We start from the raw sequence: 26,782 nt of genomic DNA, 5'->3' as shown, positions 1-26,782 counted from the left end.
AAACAAAAGCTTGCCCAGGAATAAATGTAAAATGAGCTTTTAAATTTCGATATTTCCTATAGGCAGGCTGAGCTACTCAGCTTTTAAGCTCTCACCAGAAGCACCTGCTATCTGGCCAACAGTGAGAAGTGGATGAGATGAATCATGGGTTTATCCTAACATGGTAAAGCCTGTGGTCTAATCATGATACTGAGATCAAAATGAGAAAAAATCCAGAGCAGCATAATGTAAAATAGAACATGTTGTGAGAGAGTCTGTAATGGCTTAGCTAGCTAAAAGCATTGCTTAAAAAGTAAGCTTTCCTGGCCTCAGATAGCACAAGTTACTCTCCACACCTTTCTAATATTTAGAAAGAATTAGGAAAAGAGAAAGATATTAGTTACACAAACTGTTACTTTCATTGCACATGATAGTGCACTTTCTTGCAGTTGAAGACACCAGACCAAATCCTAGCTATTGATATGAATTTAACCAATCAAGTCACCTGAAAATTCTCTAGCTTTCTGAACAAACTTTGCTGCACATGACAAATATAATCTCACCCTTGCACTTGCATGGTTGTCTGATATGGGAATTTATCAGTTTTCAATCTAATACTAAAATATCAGTAGAAAGCACCACCCTCTTGAGATGCCCACCTTCTCCAAAACAGCAATTAAACTGGTTTTGTATTAACTCCCTAGCATTAAACTTCTCAGATGAACAACGCAGCCTCAGATTTCAAAAGTGAAGGAATACAATGCAATGGAAATTGCTTATTCAAAATCTGAATGGAGCTGCAGCTTTTTGCATGAGATGATAAGGTTCACAGAGGGTCCACAGACTTCTGTATATCTCCAAAAGGGGAAAAAAAAACAACCCAATATTTTTAAATGGTTTAATAGTTTTTTTTTCCATCTTGAATTTCTGGGGTCTTGAAACCTTTTGTAAAACATGCTTCTCTACCCACTCCTTATTAATTTCTAATGGTCTTCCCACAAAGTGCTACCTACTGTCTCCTATTCTTTTTTTCTTTTAATTTAACTGTTTTCCAAATTTTTAGCCAATGGTAACATTATGGAAGATAAGCAACTAATGATCAATTTTTAAAAGATTACAGGGCTTAAATCTTTGAGACAGGACACAATAGTATGTAGTATGTAATTTTATCTGTGAGACATCCATTTTCTATCATTAAACTACACTATATAAAAGAAAAAGTACACTGTAAGAACAGTTATTTCGTCAAACAAAATACTCAAGGATTTTTAAGGAGAGAAAAGAGTTCAAAATCACATGCTGTCAGACTCTAACCATGCAGGAAAAACAAAACCAAGCCCTTTTAGAATATTGTTTTAGTTATGGAGTGGTAGTTGTAGGATATCTGAATGCATACAGGCACTAACTTCCTAATGATTAGCACAGTTTCATTGACAGGCTTGGCTGCAGAATCACAAAGCAAACATAAATTGCAGCAAATTAGCAGAAGATTTTTTTTCTTTGAAGAAAAAAATTAATGGATGTTTTGCCTCAGGAGCTTATTCTGATGGCTTCTTAGTAGACGAGACTGCATTGCCAGGAACCACAGAAGCGTACAGTAAATTTAATAATGGCCCTTTGCCATACCATGGTTTATAAAGCTACGCAGCACATCCACATTCAGGCACAGGCTTTGCCCATTAAACCCTGGAAACTAAAGCACATCAGAGTGATAAAGGCCTTGGTTTCATTAGGCAGAGATAGTACTCATGGCTGTCTACAAAGATAGCTGCGTCTTTAGAAATCCATCTTGCTCCCAACGAATTTAAGACAGGTTTATCAATAAATTCAATTACAGCAGAATTTGGCATACAAACGAAATAACTGAAATATGCCAAAAGGAAACACAGATTGGGAAATACTTTAAAAAAATATAAAAATGAAGAAAATGTAATATCAGGAGAATTTTTTACAACATCTGATTGATCACCATATTCATCTCTCCCATTTTAAACAGATACATTGAAACAACAGCTACATGTTGCAAAGAGAGGAAAAAAAGCCCTGCCAGGAATACTAATACCAAAGCATGCCATTCAAGTTACAATTGGCAATAATTGCCAGTCTCTGTTCTGTAACATTTTAATTTACTCACAGCAAACTGACATTCAGATAGTTAAAAAAATTATTTCATACTCTTAAAAACATCAAAGAAATTGCCTCCAGTCTGATCTTTAGAATTGTCTATCCACAGCAAAAGCACAGGGCAAATATCAGCACTGAAAGGAAACGGCTTTCAGAGGTGATACTTAATCATGATAGCCACAACATTATTGCATGCTTATTTCACTGTCTACAGAATTGACACATATGTTCTCATGAATAAATTCATTAATATCTGTCTCAAACATTAATATGAATGGGCAGCATGCTACAGAAACATCCTCACTTGGGATGCTATATAACCTTTCAGGAAAAAGCACACAAAAATAGGCATTGAAGATGAATAATTATTTTGTTATTATCACCTTTTTCTAATGTACCTATCATCCATGAACTCAGATCCCAAATGTCACAGTATACTCAACGTTTTTCACAGAGAGTTATGAAATATTGCTGCTAGTTTGGAGTGGACAAAATCGTTCATTGTTATGTTAGTGCTGACATATCCTCTACACATTTGAGAGATTTTTCTTGAAAAGTAACAATCTTCAATCTGCTGGATAACACAATAGTCTGGATAGCAGAAATCACTTCATGTATATAACGCTGCAATGGCTTACATGAACAGTTTATTTATCTATGTTCCATTTACATCCGATAGGAATGAATACCAAACTGATTCTACCTACGCTGGCAGAAAAGCCACTGTGGGTAGTGAACAGGGGACACATCACCACGGGAGTGTATCTGAGATTCCCAGCGATTATCCAGGTTGATGTAGTCAGAGACAGGAGAAAACTTCTATCTCCTCTTTGGGTCCACACTCTTGTTCATTTGGTTTCCTGTCCTGGGGGCTGGGGGCAGAGGGGAGATTTCCTGTTCTGACAGCACTATTGCATTCTATCTTCTTAAAGTAATTACTCTGGCTCTCTGTAGCTATACTGGGTTTTGACTTAAGGCCCTTTTATGCCACTCCAAGAGGAAAAAAAAAAATAAAGGTCTTAAAGTGCTTGAAAACAGCCTCAAGTCCAGTCATAAATAACTATGGAGAATTACTACCTAAATGTTTACTAAGCTGAAGGAAGAGATAAATCACATTATATCTAAATGAAATAAAAATACTAATAAATAGAAGTTTTACAGCACAGATGGCAACAGAAACAAATATCATTGCAAATGTTCTTCTTTTAAGAGATGATTTAAACAATATAAATGATATATGATCATATCTTAAGGACAAGTGTAGGTTAAATAATTTATATATTAAATAGCTGAGCCTTGGCAAAAAAGAGTCAGCCTGGACAGGAATGTGCGCTCTTCATGATTATCAAACGTTTTTACTGCTATCTATGGCAGAGTGGTATATGATGGCTAGTGATTTAATGTTACTTCCTCCAAAAGTTAAAAATGCTTATTTTTTTTATAACTTCAGCAATTTTATTATTACTGTGAGTTTACATAGGATTTTATACTAAAAAGCATGAGCAATATGCAATGACTACTGAAAATACACGGGAGTGGATTACCCTGGTTCCCCTTGGTGCATTGGCAGCATACAACCAAGATCATAATTACAGGATTGCTACCACCCACCAACTTGAAGAACTAAACCACATGCTTCCACATAATAATAAAGAATTCTAAGATTAAAAAGCAGATGAAGGTTAAATCCTAAAGGTCTTCAGGGACCTCTGAGCTGTGTATTTCTTCTGTACTCCTTTTATCATTCTTACTTGCCCACAAAGATGAAGGCTCTTCCTAGTTAAACAAGTCGATCTAATGAAATGCCTGCATTTTCACACAATTGCTTAGAAAACAGAATGTCTGCAATCTGCAAACTCATATTAAACCTCATATTTGGATTTATAGCTTTTTTATCTTGAAGCAGGAAAAAAAAGAAATAGACAAATCATTCGCTCTCAAAAAAAACAGAAACTCGGCTGAGAATTTTAGAAGACATCTTCATGTGAAAAGGAGATTACTGGCATATAGAAAGAGAAAAATTTTCCAAAACGCTGTTATTGGTCCATGATTAAATTTCTCATCCCCACTTTTTAAAAAAAACAGAATTATATTTTAATAGTGATGAAAAAAGGTTTTATTCAGAATCATTTAACAATGATATGAAGAAATAAATTAAATTGTCTTTGAGAGTATATTAATCTAGAAAATTTTGTTCTCATATGAGACCAGTTTTATGATTCTGTACCCATTCATGTTTTTACTCACATAAACTTACATATTAAATATAGTTTTAGAATATTTACACGGTGGAACTAGTATTTGCTGGTGTACAGCTGCTTCTCAATAGTCCATATTTCAGTTTAAACTTAAAAGTGAACAAGGTTGTGTAGATATATCCTATGGAGTTTCCTCCTCATGCTTTCTATTATTCTTAAAATTGGTAAGTCTTACCCGCTTAGTACTTAAAATCACTGTGAACTCTGCTACAAACTAACCAGTATTGCCCAGAATTTATGATCTAAGGCTGTACAACTGCCAACACTTAAATGCAAGGTTATCATTGCCTATGGCCTTCCACATTATCCCTACTCATTCTTTCTTATGCTTTCCTGTTTAAAAAAGTGTTTAACGTACAACTCCACCAATATTTATACATCAATAACTTACTATGCACAAACTGAGCAAGATTACTATATGTTCCCAGCATCCCCTCACCACCGTAATTATTTCTGGCACATCAAGCTAAAGATGTAGGTCCACAAGATCTTGGTTCAGGATGCAGAGCTGGCCTAAGAAGTTTTAGAGTCTGAAATTTGCTCATAACTGGTCCCCCCCACAGCCACCACAGTTGTGCTGGTGATGCTGAATTACATAACGTGACTTAGAAATATCTGTGCTATCCCAGCTTCCACTGACACTCCCATTCCAGAAGGTACATGGGATCAGCAGTTTAAAGAAATGAAAAGAAAGGAACTGAATGCCTAATTTTGGAGAGTTTCTAGGCAGGGTTACATTAGCAGGGTGTTATGGGAATTTTATGCTTCTCCTGCTCTAAACATGGAGAAGACCATTCAGTTTTGACTTTCAAAACTGATGTTTTCCAAAGCACTTAATTCAACAATATTTTTTACAACATTGTAACTAACACACAACCTTAATCCTGACTTCATTTTTCCTAGAGAATGGGGCTGAGAAATGAGTTGGAGCAATTCCTTAGATGACTTATTTATCTTGTGGTCAACTGTATCAAAAAAAACCTCACAAAGCAGAAATGGTCAAATTATGAGAAATATTTTTTCCAAACATCTGAAACTACAATATACCCCATTTCTGTTATAGGCTTATGAACAACTATCTACAAGCTTTTCCCTGTTGTCTGGCATAAAGTATCATCCACAGGAAAAGGTTAATCTTCAGTGAAAATACCATCTCTCAGCCCTGTGCATTTGTTGGGGTTACAGAAGCTTTCTTTGAAGTTGGCTGTCATCCCAGTAAAGCTGCATTAAGTAGTTCAAATTAAATATCATTAGTAATACACATTGGTAGCAAGCAGAGGCAAGAAAAACAAAAAATTTGGGGTAGAATTTCAGGGGGAAATAGGATTAAGTTTGCTCAGTAAAACCTTCCCAAAATTATGATTTTCAAAAATTTTCAGGTCTCAGTTGTACAGAAATTAAGTCTACTCAATTCTGAAAGTATCTGAGCTTAATATGACATATTGGTCCAGCAAATTTGGAAATATTTTTCATTTATTCCTGGCAGTCCTTTCAATTACAGTGATACTATAATTTTGAATATTTTCCTGCTATAAAGACTTCCCCTCAGGGATTACAGAAGGAAGCCTATTAAAATGTGTCTCTATCCTTTTAGCAAACAAGAAAGAAAAAAGAATGGACTGAATAAACCTGGAAAGACTGGAGCTCAATGCTAAAGCAGAACTTGGCCAAAGAGAGCAAGAATGTGGGTGAAGATTACTAGATATCCAAGTAGCCCCTTGAAAATCCTCATCTCTGACTTTGGGATTCTGACTAAAATTAGAGGATTTTTCATATTTGTCCAAGGTTTTCAGATATCCAGCACTTTGGCTGAACTGCTGGATCCTTAAGAATCTCAAACTTGTCCCCTGCCCATATGCATATCAGGTCTTTATGTGTACCAAGCCTGATACTTCTGAGCAGTCGAACCTTCTGTGAATGAGATATGCAGATGGCTTTGTACAAGCACAGTAAAATCTGATCTTTTTTAGAATGCATCCAATTTACTCCTCATGCAAATCATAAGAAACTGATGTTTCCCAGAAATACTAGGTAACCGTTGTGTATATATTGTACAGCATACAACTGCTTGAAGGAGAAACAGTTCAGGGAGGGTTAATGACAAGTATAATTCTACAAGAGGGGTGATGTTGAAAGGCTAAGGAGGCACTTTGGCTCCTCCTGATTTGCTGAAGGGTTGCAGTGCTTCTGGTTCTCTTCAGGAGAGTTCTGGCCCAAAGTTAAGACCAGAGGTATGAGTTGGCTATTAAACTAGTTCAAATATGTGACAGCCACTACAATTACAGGTCATGAAGTTAAAAGAAAAGACTATTTTCAGTAAGCACCAAACAACATGAGCATTTAAAGGAAACAAATTAATATGAGCAAAGATATGACCATCTGCCACTTACAGAATCAGTGTTTAAAACCAACTCTGTGATGAATTTTTGTCCAGACAGGAAAGTCAACCTACATTTACTACTGGACCAGAAGAAAATGCATGACTGTAATCTACCTGAGCCCAGGCTAACATATTCTGGTGATCCAGAAGATGGGATAAAGAGGAAAAAAAGGAGAGTAGAAAGAATTTCAAGAAATTTCAAAAACTCTGGGTTTAATTTAAAGAACTTGGCTTAGCATTTGAAGAAGGAAAATGCTATGACCATATATGGTGACTTTGGATTTTAACGTATTTAAATTAGTCGTTCAGCTGGTGATTTGAGATTCTAATTGTAAATTAATTTCAGTTTGCTAGTAGCAAGCATCTGCCCTGGCCTTATTTCAGGATACGTATGTATACCTCTGTTCCCAGAACATATCAACATTTGCATAACGTAAGCGATCAAAAGCCTGATTTTTAGAGTGACTGTGTACCTTCAGCTCCTATTTTTAGGATCTCTGGACAGGAGGTAGTGGTCCTCCACAGCTGATACCCCTAAGCAGCATTAAGTTTCCAAGCTCAAAGTACTCTGACCTCTCTGTGAAATGTTCAATATAATCCAGATATCAGACCATTAAAAGCTTTCTTAAGTTTTATACTTTTTAAAAGGGAGATCATTTTAAAACAACAAACATGCTATAGGTAGGACTTCCTTATATGATAAAACAGACTCAGAGCTTAAAATGATTTGCAAATGGTATATGTAAATATTAATGCACTTTGACATTGAATACTGCATATAATACATTTTAAGTGTTTTTTCGTGTGTGGATGTTTACAGTGAAATTTTGTCCTTCTTCATATATCTGTTTTCAATTCAAAGTATGGCTTCATTACAAAGAGAGATAGTATAAAGCTCAGCAGCATCAACGTTCCTCCAGAATTAGCACCAAATTGACAAGCATCCTCAACACAGCCTTTAAACTGAGTTTGTGGGCACCAAACAGCTTCATGAACATTAGCTGTTCTTTAATTTTTTTTTTTACAGTTCCAAATCCAAGCTGGGTGTTGACCACTTTTCTTATGGAGCAGTTTTACCAAGGCTGGGACTTCATTTTGAAGTTGCCTTCATAAGCAACTGGACACTAAAACCTTGTAAAATTCCTTCAGCCCTAAGAATACTGCTTCCATCAGTATTTTTTCGTACTGTTATTACTGACTCTGTCACCTTCTTTCATAATTTTCTAAAATACCTATGCAGAAAATAGCTATGAAGACTTCCAAACACAACATCAGTATATAAGATTTATAAGCCTAAATCAAAATGACATATAGAAGGATCTTAAACATCATGTGACATTGAGAAAAAGAGCATGCTTATGGATGCATGTGCTAAGAAAAATGTGGAAATTTCATTCAGATTAACTGCTGTCTAGGTGAAGCTGGCAGGCCAAAGGTGGTCAAAACCAGATACAATATGCATCCTGTAGCATAGGAACAAAATCATGAAAGCTGCAAAAATGTCTGTATAATGTATCCTTTTCTGTGTCTTGCCATTACTCCAGTGCACGTTTCCATTCTCAGCTTCTGAGAAATTACACAGATCTTTAATTGGACTCCAGAACAACTTGATTTACCCATAAAAGATTCAGGTAGTTTTCTTTACTCTGCTTTTAATAGAGAGATTTTCTTTGTCACAGAAGACTCCAAAGATGGTATCAAGTATCAACAAAATCTTGTTTTGCAATGAGTATAGGAGTTCCTCATATGTATGCAGTTACTTTGAATCTAACCTACCTCCCTATCTGTCAAGCCAGAATACATGCTGAAGAAGATCAGGTTGCCTTAGTAACCTGAGTCCAGTTGTACAGACTTCAGAAAGACTGAATAATTTTATATTTCTGAAGCACCATTGTGCCATCATACTTATCTTACAAACTCCCCATATACACTTTGAGCTATTCTCATGCTATGGATTATAGAAGACACTGCCTGGGAAAGCTTTTTCTTCTTTCTTACCATTTGTGACCCTTGCACCTGTCATCTATTAAAAAAACCTAGCACTTACTCATTGCTCTTTTTTGGGGGTTTGTTGGAGGGGAATGACTGACACCATTACAGAGCTAAAACTTCTGCTCCAGCTGTGCCATGTTTAGTGATTAATCTCATTCAGAAAACTACTAGTTATCTAAAATTGATTTTAATATATTATATTGTTGGAATGTTCAGAGAAATCTGTGAGAAAGAACAGTGACAGCGTTTGTCCAATATGCTTATTACTGTGAATAGCTTTTGGCTACACAAATTTCAGACCTGAATTGTACAAAGTACACTATTAAATTGTAATAATTGAAAGTTCTAGAGAAAGGAATCTAACGATACCCAACAGAACAATTTTACTTCCATGAGAATATACTTAATTAACCCTTAATCATTTTCACCTTTATGACACTGGAAACACTTCTAGGATTTGATTTACAAAATTATTATGCCATTAATAAGAGAAAGATATTATTGACATACCAAAATCCAATTTAATTACTCCTTGATTCCTCCAGAGGAAGAGAGAAGCTTGTAATTTTCTGACACTATGTTCCATTTTTAATATTGTGAAATAGAAAATACCTCCAAGTAGGCCAGAAATGTTGCATAATTGCTTCAATCCAAACTACAAGCACAACCGTAAGAATGCATTCTGTCTACCTTGAAAGTTCCTTTTTGGCTATTTCTGTATCAAGACTCCCACTTAAAACTTTACTTATTCCTTCTTGTTAGAAGTATTCTCACATGCAAGAGCTTCTGCAATTACTGCCAAACAACTTTCTATTATTTTCATTTTTAAAAGGGATAGTTTGTAATGTATTTAAGAAAACAGAAATTACTTAACTATTTTAGGCATGGATAACTCATCTGACTACTCCAGAATTTGTATGTAAACAAGAAAAAAAATTCTAAAACTTGTTTTCAGACTGTCAGCAAAAGTATGCCTGTTAACTTACATAATTAATAGACTTATATCTTAATGAAAGGCCGACATTTACATACTACAACATCCGCATGAAGCAAAGGAGAAAAAAAAAAACTAATAGAGCTGGGCCACTAAAACCTTGAAAAAATGTTGTCAGCTGTGTATCATGTTCCATAATTCCTGCAGGAGCAACATGTGCCTCCATGTAACATCGCAGGAGCCTGACACCTCAAGGTGCAGTCTATCCTGATTAGGATTTCAATAAAAACAAAAGTTAAAAAGAGTAAACTTGGTCCACAGCCGTGGATCACAGGCAACACTTTTTGCTTTCCTTGCTCTTTTTACCATTTTTCTAATTTTCCTAAACACCTCAACATTTCTGCATTTTCAAGACTGTGTGTATGAAGTCCTACTTCCTTTGAAGTTTATACAAATTAGGCTACTGATATTTGTCACTAGAAATTCCAGACATTCATTATAGAGAGCTATTGGATAAAATAAGCTGAACAAATTGAGATTTCTTCAATTAGTTCATTCCAGCAGCTTGCCCTGCACTGTAATTTTGTGTGCAGCTATCTTTATTTCTCCTGTGTACTATAAGCCTCTGTGGCAAAATAATCATATGAAGTATTTAGACTGGTATGTTATCAGGGACGGATTTTTTTAATTCTCAGCTACTGGAGATGGAAATCAAATGTGTTTTAAAGTACTCTAAGGAATTTTCTATCCCTTTTCTTAATAGCAGGTTATATGTTTATTGGTAGCTAGCAACTATAAAGTCTTAGCCAGGAATATGTAGTATTATTTTGGAAAGTACTACTGAATGTCTGTTATGGTTAGTTTAGCTTTTGGTCACTGGTTTAATTAAGCTTCCTTACTTTGTATACATCCTTCTCACAAAAGCAGCATTAAGAGTCATCTTACACTCTAGGTGTCAGAAGGTCCAAAAGATGCAGTATCCAGAACAGGTAAATCAATAAATGTGAAAGAAATATATGCAGTAAAATTATTTCAATCCATCATTTGTGTAATATCGGACTGATAATGTAAACTGAGATTATGTGAATATCACCCTCCGATTTGCATTCCAGTAGGAGGAAGACATTGTGAAAGGAGAATGACTATCCATTGTCAACACCATATGATAGTCCAGAAGACTATAAAAAGTCAATCGTATGAATAAGAGCAAATAATAAACTTTCCTATTTTTTATACACTATAGTGTGTGATTTATTTTTTTAAAAAAATATACACGACATTAACCACAAAACACTGCAAACCTAAGGAAACCCAGGTCTACACTTCTGTGTGGAATATTAAATTACCTCTCCTTGCATATGGTTTATTATATAATTGCTAATTACATGTTCACAAAGTAGAAGACTCTTGTCTCATTCAGTGCAAGAATGTGCCTGCTTTGATCAGAGTTCTGCAGTGAAAAAACCTGGTGTTTATAGAACTACTCCCTTATTGCAGAACTTGAATGCTGACTCTATATTTAGGGGTTTTGTGGTTCAAAGTATAACCTCAATATTACTTAATGCACTCTCCAAACATTACACTCAAGAATCATTCTATCCCTCTTGCAATTTCTATAATGTCAAATATCATAATATCCAAATCTCTCATAGACTTTAACATATTTTTACAGTGCCTAGTTTCTACTATCCTCAGTACCAGCCAAAAGTGTCCACTGTTCAGTGTGTTCAATCTGAAATAATTAGGGTTTGATTTTCCGGAAACATACATGTTTCAGACCCAATTTTGAGTCTGCAGCACAGTTGGAAATCAGACCACAGATTGTCAGTTTAGCAAAAAATTACAAATACCCAAGTACCGAATCCACTATCATTTAGTAACACATGATTTCCCCTTCATAAGTCTATAGTGGCTATCCCTAATAACATTCTCATCCCTAATATGTTTGGAAATGGCTTCCAGGCAGATTTTCTCCATCCCCCTTTCCAGTGATCAATGATGAGCTGACCAGCTTGTAGTTTACTGGATCCTCTTTCTTGAAGACAGGAGAAACATTTACTTTTTTCTAGCTCTCAGGAGCCACCCCCAATATTCATGACCTTTCACAGATAATCAAGAGCAGTGCTGCAATGACCTGTGACACACGTGGATGCCTCCCACGAGGTCTCAGGAACTTGTATATGTCCACTTTGTTTAGATATTCCCTGACCTGATCTTTTTCCTCTAAGGTAAGTCTTCCTCCAGACTTTCCCACTGGTCTCAGGGACCTGGGATTGCTGAAGGTGCTAAAGGCTGGTCTGACCAGTAAAGACCAAGTCAAAGAAGACTAAGTAGCTCAGTCTCTTCCATGTCCCTTGCCATGAGGTCTCCTCATCCTGTTCAGTGTCAGGCCCACATTTTCCTGCTCTTTCATTGCTGGTAGGAGCTCTTCCTGTTATCCCTCCATGTCCCTTGCCAGAATAAACTCCAAGTGGGCCTTGGCTTTCCTAACCCCATCCTTGCGTGCATGGACTACATCTCTACATTCTTCCTGGGCCACCTGACCCTGCTTTCAACCTCTTGCAAGCACTCCCTTTTAATGTTTGAGTTTTGTCAGAGGCTCCTCCTGCCTTTTACCACTTTTTCTTGATTTTCTGTGTGTAGGGTTGTGCATGAGGGTTCCTCAACTTCAAGTAAGTGACCCGTGAAAATCTGCCAGTTCTTCTTGGCCTTATGGGATTATTTCAGGCAGGTCCCTGAACAGGCCAACGTCTGCTCTCTTAAAGTCCAGGATTGTGTTCCAGGCTTTTTGTCTTGTTCCTACCTCTGAAGAACCTGAACTTCCTGACCATCACAGTCCTGATCCATTCTTCCTTGTCTGTATATACGCGGTCTAGCAGTGTGCTCCTCTCCACTGGCTCCTTGATCACCTGTGTCAGCAAGTAAATGTACTTCAGACATCTCTCAGATTGCTTATGTCTTTCTCTGTTGCCCCTCTGGCAGATACTGGGGTAATTCAAGTCCCTCATGAGGACCAGGTCCATGAACATGAGGCTTCTTCAACTCATCTATTTCTTCCTCCGTATCAGGCCGTTTGTGGCAGATACCCATCACATCATATTAGACTTTGGTCTGCCCTCTAACCCTAACCCATAAGATCTCAGCTGGCTCATCACTTGTTCCTGGGCTGAGCTCCACACCTTGTCACACTTAGTCCACTATTTCCTCACTTTCTTGTCAGTTGTCATCTCCATTCCTAGTCCTGGATCATCCCTTACTGGTTGGCCAGCTTGTGGCAAAGATGCTTTTGCCCAACCTTGACAGGTGGATTCCATTTTTTCCTAGCAGGCCTTCCTTGAACTTCTTGTCCAATCTCCAATTAAATCCTCCTGATACACAACAAGTATTATATTAATATCCAAGCACATTTAAAATAAAATCTAACCATCACTAGAGATATAGTCTTAGCTGAAAGATTTATCTCTATAATGCAAACAAATGTCAAGAAAATCAAATATGTTTTACATGAACCCATTTTGTAATATTGACACAGTTCTGCATTTAAATATGGGCTTTTGATTTTTCTTGGTAGAGTCAAAATAAAATAGAACAACTTTTAAAAAAAAGTTTTGTTACTCACAGTGGTTGAGAATATAAAATTCCTAGTCAGAAGAGACTGCGTGGTGAAGTTCTAACCCTTCAGAAATGGATTTTAATGGAAGTGTTGACACAGTGTTAGCTATACCATCACAAGTACAACGCCAATACATTATTCCCTTATGGTGACAGTGTTGAAGCTGCCCTGTAATTTGGTACAGAACATTTCTATACTAATGTAATGTGACAATGTTATTATGTCTGCTATTTTCTATGCCATAATAGCAGTATTTGTTTCCACAAACATGCCATTACATTCACTAATACGGTTATACTTAAAGATTGCCTAGTAAAAACAGATGTAAACTTATAGAAAGCAGATAATCTCTTATAGATTTGCTTTGTTTTGTTTTGCCAGAGTAATTTTCAACCCTACTCTTATAAAAAAGCTGAATTCCCTGGGAGGATAGCTTTCACTACATAACTTGCTGTTAGAAACAGTTACAATGTTCATGATGCATTTTCTCAGAGGAGTTGCATGCAGCCATCCATTTGTAAGAACAGCCATTAACTGTCCTTTTCGTAATCTTCTATATGATCCCATTTTGTAGGAACAACTGCTACTGGTCTGCTTTACACTTATCAGTGTAACACTTCTGTCTAGCACATCTAGAGAGCACTGTTGCTCTGAATCTCCAAGTGTCATAACACATCAAAGGAGAAAATGATAATCTGTACAGCATCTTAGGGTCAAAACTTCCCCTGCCTTGTTTATCTTCCATTAAATAGGGAACTGCAGCGCACAGAATTTTCCCACCTGTGCCACTACAGAGGCTTACAGTCTACCGGCACTCCATGCTCACTGTAGGGGAGTACTGAGATTTGCAGCTAAGCAAAACTTTTGTGGATTAAACTGTGGGTGTTCCTGGCTACAGTTGTAAAACTGTAGCCTTACCCTTGGGCTGGCCCAGGTCATTTTCAGTAGGAGTACACTCCCTAAACTTCTCTCTAGCTGACACACAGGCGACACTGTTGGACTGGAAAAGAGACAACCTGTATCTCACAGTGCTTATTCTGAGAGAAGTTTTTTTTAAAAAAAAAAAAAAAATCTTCAATTTAAGTTGTGCACATTTTCAGCTGGAATAATACACTGACCGGCACAGGAGTAATAATTTGCTGTTATAGGAAAGATTAAAGAAACTTCTTGCACACTGTATTAGTAGAATGCATTCTAACACCACTTTTCAATAAACTATTTTTTTCATTATTTCCTCCAAACTCTCCATTTTGGAAATTAAAGACAAGAATGATACATGTGAAATGTTTACATTGCAAAACCTAGGAACAATGCATGTAAAATCTTCATGCACTGAGGTTACTGTGGGAAACATGCTGAAAGTATCAACTCAAATGCAGCAATGTAATTTGTTCACACTTGTACAAATTGCAGATGATATAAAACTGGGAGGAGTTGATAAACCAGATGCCTACGCTGACATTCAGAGGGGTGCTGACAAGCTGGAAAGCAGGCTGACAAGAACCTCGTAAAACAGAGGAAAATGTCAAATCCTGCACGTGGGGAGGAATAACCCCATACATCAGGACAGGCTGGGGCCTGACCTGCTGGAAAGCAGCTTTGCAGAAAAAGATCTGGACATCCTGGTAGACACAAAGTGAGACATGAGTCAGCAACATGCTCCTGTGGCAAAGAAGGCCACCAGCCTCGTTGGCTGCATTAGGAAAAACGCTGTAGAAATGTTGAGAGATGAGATCCTTACCCTCTACTCAGCACTGCTGAAAATGTATCTGGAGCACTGCCTCTTAGTGCTGGGCTCCCCAGTGCAAGAGCAACATGAGCATACTGGATTGAGTCCAGCAAAGGTCCACAAAGGTGATTAAGGGCTTGAAGTACCTCTCATATGAAGAGAGGCTGAGCAGGGACTATTCAGCCTGAAGAAGAGAAGGCTCAGTGGGGATCCTATCAATGTTTTAAAACACCTGATGGGAGGAAGTAAAGAAGACAGATTCTTCTCAGCAGTGCCCAGTGACAGGACAAGAGGCAACAGGCACAAACTGAAATACACAAAATCTAATTTAAATAAAGGGAAAATATTTGTGCTGTGAGGGTAACTGAGCATGGGCACAGGTTGCCCAGAAAGGTTGTGGGGTTTCCATCCTTGGAGATACCCAAAACCCAAGTGGACACAGCCCTGGACAACCTGTACTAGCTGACTGTTTCTCAGCAGAGGGGTTGGACTAGACAATTTCCACAGGTCCCCTCTCACCTCAGACATTTTGTCACTCTGAAAATTCTACTCAAATATGTTCTCTAAGAACTGGTGGAACAAAACAGTGGGGAGGTGAGGTGGGTAAACTGTGGAACCAAATAGCTGGGAGGTGTGGTGGGTTAATCCTGGTCTGAGGGACAAACTCCCATGCAGCTGCTCACCCACTCCCCTTGCTCTGACCTTTGTGTCCCCACTGCTGTTTCTCACTCTTTGTTCCCTCCTCCTTCATCTGTCCGGCATTTTGGTAAGAATGGCATACTTTCTATGTGTTTTTTCATTGAGGTGCCATCAGATTGGCTGAGGGACACTGCTGTGCCCTGTGGCGGGTCCACTGAAGTTGGATGTGCCCATCATTGGGCAGTCCCAGCCTCTCCTCGCTGAGGCCAGCCTGCTGCCAACACCCAGAGATGGACATCCAATACAGGAGGGATGCAAGGCTCCACAAACCAGGTACTTTAACCATGTGTCTTATGACCACTGACACTTTATTTTTAAGTGGTCAATTCTTGGGTTTGATGACAAAACCCCTGTACCTATGGAGACTTTGATATCCTGAATACTTCATTTTACATAAAACAGTACATCCAAACGTAAAGCAAGCCAAAGGCCTCTCTGTGCCTCAATACCGGGTTAGATTTCAGCTTCTGTCAACCAGTGTCACTCCATGCACAATCTCCAATGGAAACATGCTCACACACAATTCAGGAACATGCCTACATCCTTCTGAAGGGAACACGTTTTTCAGCAACAAGCAGGTGCTATTCCAGACCAGTCACTGAGATAATCATTCTTCATGTGAAGGGAATTTGTCGTTCTTCAGTGCTGCAGAAGTTTAGCCTGTGGCATGCAGCCTATGCAAGTTACTAAAAACTGCAGTAACGTTTCATCATTCCTCTTCCCAAACACAGCGGAGCAGTCTAGAAGCATCTAGACGACACTGAGATTACTACATCATTTCTCCTCCATCCTCTCACATATACCATTTATGAAAAATCTCTCTTGTTATATTTGCTTTGTAGATTTTAGTTATCTGAACTAATCCGAGGAGCCAAGATAAAGTAGAAACCAAATGTATACTTACCAGAGTGCATTCTAATACAAAGCATTTATATCTAGGATAAATTTATATTTCATGTTTGTGATAGAAGAACATTAAAAAAAAAGAAGATTTATCAGGGGAAAAAAGTAAGTATTTTTGGCAGCCATGTACTAAAAGTAATCCTTTACCATCGTCAGAAATAGTATATTGAGAATTATCTGATTGGGTGCAACGTAGTCCACAATATTACCATATAAATGAGCCTACATAGATAGCTAAGTATCCTTCTTACATAAAGTTCATCAGTTCACCAAATTTATGCAATAGCTGTCACTCAAATAAATAATTAATGGAATATTCCAGGTCCAGGAATCAGTTACTTCTAAGACAAATTTATAAACAGAGTTTTTCCTTTGCCAGATGTGGAGTATATAACTTCTGATTCATAGTTTTTAGTTACTTTTGGAAGAACTCAAAAATCACAGAAGAACAGAAATAACAGTTTAAAAAGTAAATAGAAACAAATAATTTTCTCCTGCAGCAGTAGGGGACTGAAATCTTTAAGATTATATGTTTAGCAGTATAACTAATCACTCACATTGCTAGGAAGGACAAATTCATATACCTAAAGTAAACTCAAACCTTTACTCAAATTGCCAAAAGTTTTTTTGATATCACATTTCATTTCTACCACAACAGCACTGCAGAGAAACAGACTCAGGTGAGTCCTTTCCATAGTTTTCAAACATGGTCAAGAGTAGAAAAATAGAACTTCCATGAGAGTAATTAATGTAGCTTTTGCATGTAATTATTTTTCTAGCCTTGTGTTAGATATAATTTGAGCCAAAAGCTTTTCAGATTATAATTATTCTGTTATTTTAGGGACTGTCCAAGAAGGTAAACCTTCCTGTAGAGTGAAGAACCAGAATAAGACATATATGTCACAAATGCTTGAATAGACAGTTATACCAACACTTTCTACTACCAGTCATTCAGATAAATGTATACAAATAGAAATAAAAATACTTATCCTTAAAGAAATTCCCTCTTCATATGGATATAAAAATGTGCAACACTTTGATATTTCATATGTGATGAGTTAAAAAGAAAACTCAGTAGCTTGCTTTAATCTTTACCATGTATCATTACGTCTCATATTACTATTCCACTTTCACTTCTGCATAATTCTACTTAGATCAATAAGGCTAGATTGGAATAAAACTAGATTATGACATTGGTGAATCAGGCCCCTTATTTTTGACACATTTAAGCTTTTCCTGAAAGACCAGATGGTTGCTGTATGTTATGTAGTTTTATTCAGATGAAATTTAAAAGAACTAAAATACTCAGCATGCTTTTATTATTGACATGCTTAGTGTGTCACCTAAAGAAATCTACAAAAGGAGATAATGAGCCTTGTCAACTGTTTCACAGTAATTATAGCCCTCATGATATAATGCTACGAAATTACAATATAGCTTAAGATAATAAAATGTAAAAGGTTTTTTCAATCAGGCAAAAAACCCTATTTGTAACGTTTATGCAGGAAAGGGATTATTTCAGACAGGTAACCATCAGTCTATTGGACATGCAATCAAATGTAATAAAACAAAATTCTGTCAGTGTTTGATACTGCACATTGTCCAAAATTTATACTGTATATTTTAGCCATGTTCTTCCCACAAGCCTTACAGATTTTCACACCGTTTGCCAGTTCATTTAAATGTCTAATATTAAAATAAAATAAAGCTTCAGAAACTTGCTTCAAATATTGCCTGAAAGCTCTCAAGCATTCAGATCAGCATTTTTTAGTGTACTTACGGTCATTGCATAATGGTCCACTAAAGGAAGTCATACTACAGTCACAACTGAATCCGTCCCACTGCTGTAAGCACACTCCCTGGTTTGCGCATGAATCCTCTTGGCACGTTGTGCTGGGGCCTGATGAGAACATAAAAAAAAGGACTTGCACTTTGTTTTCCAAAGAAAGGTATTTCTCACTGGATCACATTAACTAGTTGCCAACATCTCAAATCAAATGAGCAAAGAGTTACCAAGTAAAATGCACATAAACTTGCTGATTTTGTAGCAGCAGGTAATATTAAAAGGGTGGTTTTGAGTTAGTTTTAAGATTGATATGTCAAGCACAGAAGAATGCACAAACTGAAGCAGAGTTATTCCAGATACAGTGGGAATGTTAACTTTGTTGCAAGTTATTTGTTAATGCCTTGTCAGACCATTAACTGGCTAAATGTTTTCTAAAAACTTTATTATTTTTTCCTGTAAATACATTTCAAACAGCAAAGCCAGATGCCACAGGAAGCAAAGCTCTGGGAGGTGGAAGTAAGGATTGGAAAACAAAATAAAATAAAATAAAATAAAAATGAATCTACACTATACAATGCTTTTAATCCCACAAATTATTTTAAATGATTTAGGTCTGAAATTAGCAGGAGTTTGGGATTCTTTGGCAGGAATGTTGGCAAGTACTGATTCACATGCTTCAGGGATCCCATGCAGGTTCCTTTTTTAAGGGGAAATGCAGAAAATCAGGCTACTAATGAACTGGCATGCCAAAACGTGACATATGCATGAAAAACAAAGCTACTCTATTTCTAGAGAATCATAACTCGACTACTGAAATATAAAGAAACTTGAAAAGGAATGATTAAAGCACTAAAGCAATCACTATACAAACATATTCAAGACTGAAAGCCTTTATGCAAGCTACGCTGGAAAATGAAGGCTCATGTAGCCCATTGTTTTAGAGGTGTGAAAGACAAAATCTGAAACAACGTAACATGCTTTAGTTCTGAAATGTACAGAGCATTTATTGCAGAAATCCAACCGTGCATTGGGGGTTTCAGTCTTGTTTAATACACACAGGGCTATCTACCTTGCAAATCAGCTTTCATCAATGCAACTTTGTCAGCAAAATAAAAAAGCAAAATATATTAAATGTTAGTAAGCAATATTGAAATGGCAGCAAACACAGAAAAAAACCATTCAGAGTAAAGTGCATGCTGCTGTTAAAGAGAGAAAGAAATGCCATATAATGCAAACAAATTAATGCTAATAGCCATAAATCTTCAGGCAAGCCAAAATAAGAAAGCAGTAATTTGCCAGTATTTTACTACAAATATAATGGCTAATTGAGCTGATGACATGTAATGAAGGAAAATTAAAAGTTTTTTTCTTCTTCGTTGGATAGATATGAATGCATTAGCAGAGTAGATGCATGGCTGAATCCTGACTAGCCATTTGTCATGTTCAGATATACTGAATTCGAGAATAATTAGCACCGTCATCCTCTGTGGTCTTTCTTTTTCTAGCCCTTTCTTCATGACTGGTGAATGAAGACTGAAATACAGACCATGAACTACAGATTACTATGAGCTCACACACACATTTCACACTGACTCTTGATGCTACAAGGGAAAATTTGGTTCTGGGATTATAAAATTGTCCTAAATTGTTTTGGAGAAGACACATCAATATCCATTTGAAACTCCCACTGCTAGTTATTGATGACAGGGCAAAACTAGTGCAAAGATTATATAAATATCCTAAATCATCCTGTAGAGAGAAATCCACTTAACTCTTCTTTCACATTACAGTTCCTTCAAAGATCTCAGTGTGGGATTTTCATTTTGATTTGCCAGTATTTTAGAAAAATCCATCTCCATATGACTTAAGTCAGTTCAATGGCCTCTTGCTTTAAATGAGGTGCTGCTCGAGCACACCTCTGCACCAGGGCCTGAACAGTCACCAGGGCGATTAAAAACGAAGGCAGTGTATGCTGCACCCCTCTTTCAGCGAAACTATTAACTGTTCTATTTTCTCCAGTTCAAACAGTTGTAGTGGTAGTAATAATATTAATAACTGTAACTGATTTACTGCTGTAGGCAGACAAAGGACAGTGATTTCCTATTCTTTGGAGTTTTATGCCCAGAAGTTTAAACATTTGGGCATTACATCACCCTTCTCTTGAGCTGGGGATTATAATGACAGAATCCCGTAGCTGACAAGACAAGACACATTTTTTTCTCACCAGATTCTGCTACTCGGAAACTTTACAAAGATGAAGTGAAAATATCTGTAGGTGTTTAAATGTTATATATTCATGCATTTATTTACACTTTAGTTATGCAATGTTAAATTTCCTCATCTTTGCAAAAGTAGAGCAAAAGTCACAAGGACTTAAAAGTACATAAACTGCAGGACCCTGTAGGCACATTAAAGAGTGCACACGTATTTGGAAAAAATACAGATATGATCTTGTTAAAAAGCAAGGTTATTTCGCTTTTTATGAAATTGATTCTTAGCATTTTTGGCTTATCTGTGGTAGTCATTATTCAGAAATTGTCATCAAGACTAACTTACATGTAAAATTTTCTTTTAATAAAAGTAGGCTTTTCTTTTTTTTTTTTTTTTTAAAAAAGACCAGTGGAGGACTGTTTAATGTTAGTAAACACTATAATATCTATCGTAACAGGTTCATATTTTCCTATTTATATTACAGAACTAAGCTATTTAGTAAAAATAGTGTAATACACTCTTCTCAAGAACTCACCTTTTGATTCACATTGAGTCTAAATAATTTATTCAGTCTTCACTGCAGACCTTTTAACTGAGGGCTTACATGCTATATATTACACAAAAAGCATTATTAAGTAGTATGTAAAATGTTTTATTACATATTGTAAAAAAAATTTCCACATTTCACCATTATGAATCTTTACATATGTTAATACTTTGAAAATTTTAATATAGTTTATTTAATATACAAATCATATTATATATGCACACACATGCACACAGTGCATTTTCCTCCTAAATATACTAAAGTATGATTTTATCATTCTGTAATCTCTATAATTCTGTTTTATTTAAAGTACGTAAAGAAAGTACAATGGATTCGACCAGAGAAAACCAGAGCTGACACTTACAACCTGGCTCTGGAGTTTGCTGTTAACAATTCAAAAAGATAGCTAGCATATTTATGTTTCTATGTTAGTTTCTATCTGTTCTAGCCACTGCAAATTTGTCAACAAGGTGGATTCAGCCAAGTGTAAATTATATTCAACGCTCAATGATAGAGAACAGAGATATCTATCTGCCTGTGGCTCAAACTTCAAAATGCAAGCCTTACAACTTGCCACACCAAACTCGTGTGGGTTTCCAAAAACTGTTTCAAAGAAAAAATTTTTAACATGCACTTATGACAGTAAAGTTATTGAGAAACATTATCATTTCAAAACCAAAATCCTAACAGATAAAATTAACTAGTAGTACATCATGACTTCACAGTTTGACAGAAAAGATAAAAAAATCTTGTACCCCAGGTTATTTTCTTTTATACCAGAAAGGTGGGGATTTCAATCCCAGGACTCTGAAAAACATCAAATTCAAGTGCCTCACTTCTCAGGAAAGATTCTGCAGCCAGCTGATGTTTTAACAAAGGACAAAGACCCATCAGTACAGCCAGCTGTCTTTTGGATTGAGAGTGGAGGTAACTAATACTTATTGTTTTGAAATTACTTCTGCTGATGTCCTGAGCTGCTTGGACCTGACATCTCAGGGGACTTACAGAGCTTATGCATCCCACTGCAGTGTGAGAGCTGCAAAACCGCTCAACTCTGTAACGATGACGGCAATCCTTTGTACACAGCAGCAGAGCTACAGGCAGCTTGAGGCACACAAGAGACTTCTACGAGGTAGCTAAATTTGCAAGTGACTTAAATCATATTGTAGGTTTCAGAATGTCTTTCCGTACATCTGATCTATGGTCTGCAGACAAGAGACTGACAGATGGGTCAGACAGAAAAGACTTGAAGTAAACAAGTGAGATGGAAGAGTTAACTTTCAAGGGTTAAGCAGAATGGTTGGAAGGGAATATTTCATCCTGTGCTTTTAAAGATTTCCTTCTATGGGCAAAAGACTGTTGATGAGGTAGTTCTGTGGGAGCCAGGCAGCACATCTAGTTTGACCATTTTGCTTGTGTCAGATGATTTTGGTGTTGGGAAAAGCTAACTCTCCACCAAAAATGACAATATTTGTATGGTCTTTATTAAATTGTTGGTAGATTTATTAAATTCACTGACAACTGAGTTGTGCCACTGGTTTAAAAGGTGAACTCACACTCTTGGCCTGTGGCAATATTTCTTTGAAGTACAAAAAATTCATTTAGAAAATTACATAATTTCAAAAGAAACTGTGAATGCATAATGGAATTAAAGCATACTTTGACTCTCTGAAGGGATGGTGCAGTCATGGAACTTGCTAACATCATTCAAAAAGCAAAATCTAATTTTCTAAACTCAGTGACAAACTAATTTATACGTATTTTTCCATTCCTGATAGAAATAAATAGATACTAAAGCTACAGAAAAATAAGTTGTGAATTTTACATATTTCTATGTGCTATCAATAAAATTTATACTGTTAAATAAAAGTAACAGGTAAAGAACAAAAAAGTTCCACCTGTACAAATGTACTGTAGGCACAATAAAAGAGGAGACAGCATTTATCCAGCAGAGAGCTTTAACTTGTGAAGCTCGAGAACCGCCCCCCATCTCTGCTTGGATTTTTTACAATGTCTGTTTGCAACCTTAATAAGTTTGATATCAAAATCATCAAGATTCCAATTTGAAATTCTACCGTGTCACTTACACATATTCCTGTCCAGAGAAGAATGGCACTTGAGAGAAGGGAGAACACATAAAACTGAACATAGCCACAAAATTCAGAATTAAGTGAATAAAATAGAAATGCAGACAAAGAATTGATTTAAATTATTCCATAAATCATAGTAAAAATAATGTGGGATTAAATGACAGCTGAAAAAATAGCTAGAGATTGACACCCCTGAATTACAAATACACCTCTTCTAATTCTGTCCTCTCTTAAATTCCATGATATTCCAGATGAGTCAATAAAGACATAAAAAAATGTGAGATGGAACATATTTGGCTGTTACTGATTTCAGATAGGAAGGCTCACGACAATACAAGTCTCAGGGGTGAGCAAAAATAGAGATGGAAGATTGATCTTAAACAGTTTCATAAATTAGCCTTGAATTAATCAACTCAAAATGTCTGCTTTAAAAATGGAATTAATTAGCTAATGTCTCAGCATTAGCTAATGCCTAAGTATTATGAAGATATAAAGGACTTCATTGAACCTAATTGTTATTGTTTGTATCATTAATTAAAATACATCAGAAGTAAACAAAATACATGCAAAATATCTTGCCACTGGAGAAGGATGGATTAAGCATCTAAGAAGTTAAGTTGTTCTCAGATCAATTTCTGTGCTGTAGGGCAGGCACACACTTGTCTCCATAATACTAAAAAAAAATTCAGCCCTCGTATAAGAAAGTGTCAAACAAGATCAATTAGAAGCAGGTAAAATATAGTCTCTCCATGTACGGAGTGTACATATCAACAAAACTCTGCAGGATTCACACAATACTTTCACTATGATACAAAAAAAACCCCACAGCACATTTAATACCTTCACATCCTCTTTCTATTTGTCCATTGCAGAAGAGAGCATCTGAGATTAGATCAGGGAGCCGTCCATTCAAGTCAACTGATGCAAGACAACCTTGGAATCCCTCCTTTGCGTGCACCAGTTTTGGCAAAGACTTATACATTTCTTTGGCCACTCCGCCAATATACAAATCACCTGTTAAGGAGAAATAAATATTAGGTACAGAAAAAAAAATCCTGTAGAAATTTTGACCTTCTTGATCTTCTGTCCTTTTTGTGCTGAATGAGATGTATCTCAAAGACATTATTTAAAATAAATGTAGAAGAAAACACTGATAGCATATTTGATGTGTAAAGACATTGCAGGACCATATTTTTTCAAATGCATATGTACACTTCACATTTGTATGACTAACTACTTAGAAGCACCTGGACATGTTATTTATGTGCCAGCTCCTATACACAGGAAACGTATCTGTTTCACAGATTAGGAATCGGTCACAGAATCTCTGCCTAGAAACATATCTAGCACTGATGCACGTTGTTAGCACATTCAGGGAAACTGATCATATATCATCCTGGTTATGGATCCAGCACGCTGAGTTAAAAGGCAAGAAGTGGAGCACCAAGATCAACCTGAAGTCTTATATATCCAGAATTATCCACTTTAAAGAATGCCAAGAAACAAAGAGTTTAGGGACACACCTAAGAAGAAACTTAGGGATACCATTGTTAAGCAGTGAAATGACTGGTTCTCCCAACCAAAATTTATACCCTGTGTCAATCATGTGGGAACAGGGGGAGTTAGATGCCTATAAAATGGTAATCTGCACACTGAGCAAAAAAATTTATTGTCAAAAATAATTCTGCTGACAGACACATTATAAACAGTTCTCTGGTGAACTATAGGCAACTTACTCAGGACTGAAAACTAGTGTTTTTTTCTCTCTGAGTAACTGATAGTTCTGAGACTTATTTTAAAAGGACATAACTACAACTTTTCTCTTAAACACCAAGGCAGGGCATGCTTTTTTGTTTCAAAACAGTTCATGCTGTGCCTTTCTTTCACATGTTGGGTGTCTCTGGTGGGCAGAACAGTGATATTTCAAACCAACATAACCTACCTCCCAAAAGTGTGCCTTAAGTTTCAGACTACAAGTTTAACTAGGTGCTTTCCATACCTGTTGCTGCAGACATGCTGAAGAAAAGAATCTGAGCTTTGCTTGGCCAGAGAGGGGAAGCATGCTCAGCATGAACACAGCCCTCACTTCAGTCCTCTTCCTGGCAGGCAAGATGTGGTTGATTCCTTCAGTCACAGACAGAAAGGGATAAAACCACGGTTTCCTACATCTTGCAGGAGTTTACTGTCCTGCTCTGTTATATCCTCTACCTCAGAAAAATCAGCTGTCTTTGAGAGCTTGGTGGGAGTGCTCTGAGCACGCCTACGGGCAAGCCCCTTTAGGCAGGCAGGAAGAGGACCATCTGGGCTTCTGAGAAACACTGAACCTGTTGGAAGGAAGGTGCTTACGGGAGCTTCCAACTCTCAAGCATCACCTAGAGACAAAATTCTTTACCTATGCATTAAATCTTCACTGATGACATGTTTTGTGCTAGCATAAATTTTCAATAGACTATCTGAATATATATTCTAATCTACATTGTGCTTTCTAGTACATCCCACCGGTTTGAATGATTTTGGAGCCTAGGCCACAGGATGCACCAAAGAGTGGCTCTTCATCACCTCAAATACAAAATTGTTCATTTTCTAAGTGTTTACCAAGCTTTGTAGCCACATATTATAGCAACAGAACCCAGAATGTACTAGTTAACACCAGTACCCCATGTGGCTAATTTTAATCTTCCTCTTATCAGTATGAGCCACCGTCACACCTTTTCCTGGTTCTCCTGGCATACTCACTTGTTCACAAGAGGGTACAATTTAGAGCTGTTTGTAATGGTTTACAGTTTGCCTGCAAGGAAATTGCCTGAGACAAACAAACGTCTATCAAACTGAAAAAATTTTTAGTCACTACATAGCAGCCCTAAACCTCAACTGCATTTAAATTAGTGAAATAGAGATAAAAAGCTTAGGAACATGAATATTATTAATCTTAGAAGCCATCCAACCAAAAGTCTTAGCAACCTTTGCAGCATCATATACTAAGAAACCTCAAGCTTTCTCCTGTCTACGTAGATAATTTGAAAAATAAGATATTTCTTTCCTCTTTGAGCTTTGAGGTATACTATTAAGTGTCTCCAAAGCATGATATTAGACATAACATTAAATTATGGTGATCCAAATGTTCCCACAAATGGGATGTAATTAATTCACAGCAGAAAAACCTCTGTATTTTTCAGTCAATTGAACTGGAAACAAAGTAAAAACTCTTGCCACATGATAAAGCTTATTCATCTTTTTCTCAGGTGGAATACCTAGAAAGTAAAACCCTTCCAGGTTTCCTGAAGTTCTGTGCTTTCAGTCATTGTCAGCTCAGAATAGAGAGATGATTCATCTCAGTTGATACCAATGGACTTAAAAGAGGCAAACTCCAGAGAACAATACTAAAGAAATCACTCCTATGCTAAAAAAGGTTAAACTTGGTCTATTGTACATGACATGGGCAACCTCTTTTTAAACCTCCCAACATGTATACTGCCCAAACAACCATTTTTATTCTGTGATTGGTTAAACCTTTAAAACTGCAAACATTCAGATTGA

General features: G+C 36.7%; 1 protein-coding gene across 32 annotated transcripts in view; it reads right to left on the bottom strand.

Annotated features, from left to right (window-relative positions):
• The window catches only part of NRXN1 (neurexin 1), a 722,710-nt gene that overhangs the window by 341,037 nt on the left and 354,891 nt on the right, over nucleotides 1–26,782 (bottom strand). For 19 of the 32 annotated variants that reach the window (XM_042789885.1, XM_042789888.1, XM_042789900.1 and 16 more), the window contains 2 exons: nucleotides 24,086–24,259; nucleotides 18,392–18,511 (listed from right to left, as the gene is read on the bottom strand). In XM_042789885.1, the coding sequence (XP_042645819.1) occupies nucleotides 18,392–18,511; nucleotides 24,086–24,259 (294 nt within the window). Of the gene's footprint in view, nucleotides 1–18,391; nucleotides 18,512–19,466; nucleotides 19,494–24,085; nucleotides 24,260–26,782 lie in introns of all 32 variants that reach the window. The other 13 variants (XM_042789877.1, XM_042789881.1, XM_042789898.1 and 10 more) reach the window with 1 other exon arrangement.

The sequence above is a fragment of the Tyto alba genome, unplaced genomic scaffold, assembly GCF_018691265.1.
Source record: "Tyto alba isolate M040663 unplaced genomic scaffold, T.alba_DEE_v4.0 Super-Scaffold_16, whole genome shotgun sequence".
In the NCBI taxonomy this organism is placed as follows: domain Eukaryota; kingdom Metazoa; phylum Chordata; class Aves; order Strigiformes; family Tytonidae; genus Tyto; species Tyto alba.
Note: the sequence above shows the minus strand (reverse complement) of the source record. Positions and strands in the feature narration are given on the sequence as shown.